Source organism: Acanthisitta chloris, unplaced genomic scaffold (assembly GCF_000695815.1).
Source record: "Acanthisitta chloris isolate BGI_N310 unplaced genomic scaffold, ASM69581v1 scaffold5596, whole genome shotgun sequence".
Taxonomy (NCBI): domain Eukaryota; kingdom Metazoa; phylum Chordata; class Aves; order Passeriformes; family Acanthisittidae; genus Acanthisitta; species Acanthisitta chloris.
Window position 1 is genome coordinate 6,503 of NW_008677495.1, and position 4,989 is coordinate 11,491.

At 40.6% G+C, this 4,989-nt stretch overlaps 1 protein-coding gene across 1 annotated transcript; it reads left to right on the top strand.

The window, feature by feature from the left end:
* The first annotated feature begins 2,163 nt into the window (after positions 1 to 2,163).
* Positions 2,164 to 3,955, top strand: LOC103803934 (gap junction beta-6 protein). The gene has a single exon (XM_009076516.1). It carries the CDS (start codon positions 2,164 to 2,166, stop codon positions 2,953 to 2,955), a length of 792 nt encoding a protein of 263 aa, XP_009074764.1. The 3' UTR covers positions 2,956 to 3,955.
* The last annotated feature ends 1,034 nt before the right edge of the window (positions 3,956 to 4,989 follow it).

Sequence of the window (4,989 nt, forward strand, 5' to 3'; positions counted from 1 at the left end):
AAGTATTCTTAGTTATAACACTTAGTTGTAGTGTCATAAGTACTGTAATTGCCATATGTGTGTAATGGTAACGGAGAGCACTAAGAAAATTGTAACCGTTCCTCTGTTTAACAATACAATGTTTGCCAAAGCAAATACTGAAAGTTTGGTCTGATAGATGAAAAAACAGATGACAGAAAATGGAGTGGAAACAAATACTTTGAACTCTAGCTGGTATGTTTTGTAAGTTTCCTCTGGTATTAAGAGTCTTTCTTGTGCCCTCATAGGGTTGTTAACCTACAGAGACTTTCTCTGTATTTCTATACTCATGAAAAATAAATTTTCTTTTTGGAAAACTAACCTAGCAGGACTGGAAGATAAGTCTGTTTCCAGAACTGTTTTCAGACGGGTACAGAGGAAATAGCTCACATACATTCTGCGTCATGAAGGAGGCTCAGGAAAAGTTCTCTCCAATCTGAAGAAAATCTTGTGTGTCCCCCCTCTTCATATTTACCTCCTGAAGTACAGCTCCACACAATGAACCAGAAGGATGTGAGGGAAGGTAGTTTATGGAACCAGTGGAGGGATATTACACTTACATTCTGCTAACTCAAGGGCAATTAAGTGACCTCGTTTCCTCTGAGCTATGTACTTTGACTGATGCTCTGTATTATTGTATGTGACCTGATGGTTATATATAACTTGCTGTAAACCAGAATGGTTTGCAACATTGCTCAGAATGGGAGTGTGACATGGAAAACAACGTTTTAATTTTCTTCCTTGTGCAGTGTGATCCAGCTCAGAGTTAGGAAAATCTTGTGACCAGTACGATGGCCAATGTGCCAGTAACGGCTCTTCTCTTGAAACTTTGAAAGTGTGATTTTTTGCTTATTGGTGCCTTGTGCTGTAGATGCCAAAGAAATATGGTCTCTGAGATGCAAACAAATTTAACAAAGTTATGAAATAAAAACCTTTCCTGAGGAATTTCATAGCAAAGAGATCTGTGAGCACTCTGAGAGGATCCTGGCTGATAGGCACAAGAAATGCAGGTTTCTTGAATACAGAGTAGCTTGCAAACTTAACTTTCTGTAAATCCATCTGAAGTGGAGGGGGGGGGAAGGTGGGCTGAAATGTCTCTGAATACTTTGTGTGAAAGGCTGTTTGTGGACACAAAACACAGGCAAGTGTTGTGTTCCTGGGGCAGCTATGTGGGAGACAAAGGGGAAATCCTTAATTCATTGCAGTCAGAGTACTTTGAAACTCATCTGCTGGAAACTGTACACTGCTGTTGAAAAGTCTAAACTGCTGCTAACCTGTCTGAACTCTTCAAATGTTTATTTCAGAGGCTGGGAGAGTGCTAAAATGTCTCCCCTAATATAGGGAGTAATGCAGTCTGTGTTATGAGGGGGGGAAAATAATCATTTGACAGGCAGTGACAATTAAGGAGTCTTTGTCTAGTTACCCTAGGCCATTTCTGTAGTTAGTGGAGAGAAAAGCAATCTTGGGATAAGATTTTAAACATCCAGCTCTAGATGGATAATGACCAAGGCTTTACTTTCATTGCCTCAAGCTAGTCTGGAATTTGCTCCAAATAAGAATACAGTCACATTTGTTCAAATTGGTAAATGCAGGTTATCCAGACTTGCTCATGAAAGATGCAGAGCATCAGCAGTAGTTCCTCAGGGTCTGTCTGTATTGCTAGAGTGTACTGATCAAAACAGTATTTATACTCTAAACCTAAGGATAAGCCAGTTTGCCTTATTTTATATAGGAATTCTGTCTAATGCTTTATCTTTATCATAACACCTACTTTAATTTTGCATGATATATTATTTTGTAACTGTTATCAAACTACTAGAAGTTGTAGCTTTTAATTTAAGGCTGTGTTGATCAGTTTCCCCTGTCTGCTTTTCCTTAATGTGCTTAATGTGCATTGGCAAATAATCGGGAAAGTCAAATGAATGTGGTGCCATATGTGTAATCAAGTAATGAAATATTGCCTACTGATATGTGATGAGATTATTTTATGACTACTTGTAGGTAACGAAATGTTACCACAGCCAATGGATATGCTGCAATTATGATATTGCCTTTATTTTAAACCACATCCTTGATGATATTTATTTCCTGTCTTGATTAATCTTAGGTTTGTCTTGTCTTAGGTCAGAGGATTGAAACAAGACAATGGATTGGGGAGCCCTGCATACCATTTTGGGAGGTGTAAATAAGCACTCCACCAGTATCGGGAAGATATGGCTCACAGTCCTGTTCATCTTCCGTATCATGATCCTGGTTGTGGCTGCAGAGAGAGTCTGGGGAGACGAACAAGATGACTTTGTCTGCAACACACTTCAGCCTGGCTGCAGAAATGTTTGCTATGATCACTTTTTCCCCATCTCTCACATCAGACTGTGGGCCCTGCAGCGGATCTTTGTCTCCACGCCTGCGCTGCTGGTGGCCATGCACGTAGCTTACAGGAGGCACGAGAAGAAAAGGCAGTTCAGAAAGGGGGACCAGAAATGTGAATACAAGGACATTGAAGAGATCAGAAAACAGAGGTTTCATATCGAGGGCTCCTTGTGGTGGACATACACCAGCAGCATCTTTTTCAGACTAGTCTTTGAAGCTGTCTTCATGTACGCGTTCTATTTCATGTACGATGGGTTCCGAATGCCTCGCTTAATGAAGTGTAATGCCTGGCCCTGCCCCAACACGGTAGACTGCTTTGTTTCTCGGCCCACTGAAAAGACAGTGTTCACTATTTTCATGATTGCTGTGTCCAGCATTTGCATTCTTTTAAATGTGGCTGAATTATGTTACTTGCTGACAAAATTTTTCCTCAGAAGGTCTAAAAGAGCTGGAAATTCAAAACAGCAGCCCAACCATGAGGAGAAGGAAGAAACCAAACAGAATGAAATGAACGAATTGATATCTGATAGCTGTCAGAACACAGTTATAGGGTTTTCAAGTAGCTAAGGTGGTGTCAATGCTGATGTTCACTCTTTTTGGAGTGAATGCTTTATTTAAAGGCTGCAAGTGAAATTTGTTATATGAAACCACTGAAGTTTGGTGATACTTTGATACGTAGTGTCAGGTGTCAAGTATGTACCTGTGTGGAAAACGTCAGGGCAGCCTAAATGTGAAAATTGTGTGAGGATTAAATAGGAAGAGATGCTTTCCTATGACTACCCTTACAAGCTGACTAATGCAAGTGGGAATGCCACTTCTACCTTCATGCTGACACAGCTCCTGGAAACTAAATGTAACAGCAATAAGAACAAAATTCTTTCCAAGCTAGGTATTCTAGTATTACAAGATGTTTTGTAATAGTGATAGTTTTTACTTGTGAACTGACAATTAAAATATTTTTCTAAAAATCTCAGATTCCATGTTACTTAAGGTGTTACAGTACACAACTGTTTTGTTTCTTAACCAGGCATATGCAGATGAACCCTGTAATACCATATTCATAGGGAGGAGACAGCGATAGGCTACATCTTCACAGCTTTGCAAGTGCTGCTTGAGTCTGGACAGGTAGCTTGAGAGCTTGCATACACACACTGCTGGCTGTAGGAGAAGTTGTGTGAAAGCCTGCCAGTGTGGATAATTGAGGTAGCTAGATCCTGAGTGCAAAAAGTCATGCCTAAAACCAGAACAAGAATATAGATATAGCCTAAGTAGATTTGCTTTAAACATCTAGCAGACCTGGGAATCTTATCAATCTTTTAACTGCATACTGCCAGTTTTATAGCAACTTACATAACTTTAAGTAGATGTTTATTTCTCTAATGTATTAGCTGTACTTGTTTCTTTATGCTATACCACATCATGGAACTTTTTTTGGTTTTGATTTGTTTGCTTTTTTTGTAGTAGACTGATGGTGCTGTTATGAGACTAGAGGCTCTCTGGTTTCAAGGACATGCAAAAGTATTACTGGAAATGGAGCAAGTCTTCTGAATAAAAGGCAAACACTTTAACCTTTCTCAGTGAAGTGAGAGTCTATATGTGAATGCTAGTGAGATCTCAAGTAGGAACTTGTGAAAAACTTTCATGTGGGGCCTCTACATCCAAAATGCACATAGCCCCTTCATACCCCTCATTCCCATCCAGAGTACTGATGCCTTAAGTCTTTTGTCCCTACTCTAATGGAGGTACACAGGTAACTCTTCCATGCATGGCAGTATGTGCTTGTGGGAGGGGTTGAAAGCAGGGGAACCTGAAGGTTGAAGAGGTGGGTGCATTGCAAATGCCTAACTATATTGTCTTGTGTGTTTCCTATTTTGGATAATTTCTCACCACAATGGACACACTGACTCAGTAGAATTATCTTTTTTTTTGTTTGTAACAAGTGCAGATGGATTAGCCTTACTGTATTTGTGTAATGGAACCACTCTTTCAAGGAGCATAACAAAGAGCAGGCATCCTTAGGAATAGAGATTGAACTCAGTGCCATTTTCTTCATGCTGTTATATCATACTCTTACAGGTGCTGGCACAGCTCTGTATGTGTCCATGCAGTAAGTGTGCTTGGGTGGGTTGGTTGTTTTATGTGTGACTAGTAGAACCCTAACAGGCTGCAGGCACAAGCAACAGGAAAGAGAAAATACCTAGAGTCAGCTCTGTCCCTGCATGAAGGCCTGAGCTGAGCCCTGTCATTTATCTATTCTCTTCCACTGGCAAACTCCTGATCTTTCCTGCCTTCACAGCACATTTTCTTTTTTAATCACTGTTGTGAAAAGAAATTGCTGCTAGTCTTCTGAATGTGTCTAACAGCAAGCTCGAGGAAAACATATGCACAAAGCTGTATATTAGTGTGTGTTGTTCTCTCTGCAGGCTTAATGAAGCTGATCCCTTAGGGTCAGGAAGGTGGGTGCTCAGGCTGTACCTCACCAGACTACTTCCCAGTCTGCCCAGGGGCACAAGCATTGTGGGGGCTTCAGGGTGTGGAGACACAGCTACTTCTGTTCCAGAGCTGTGTTTAATGGAACAACTTGAGACTTGAGCTACAGCC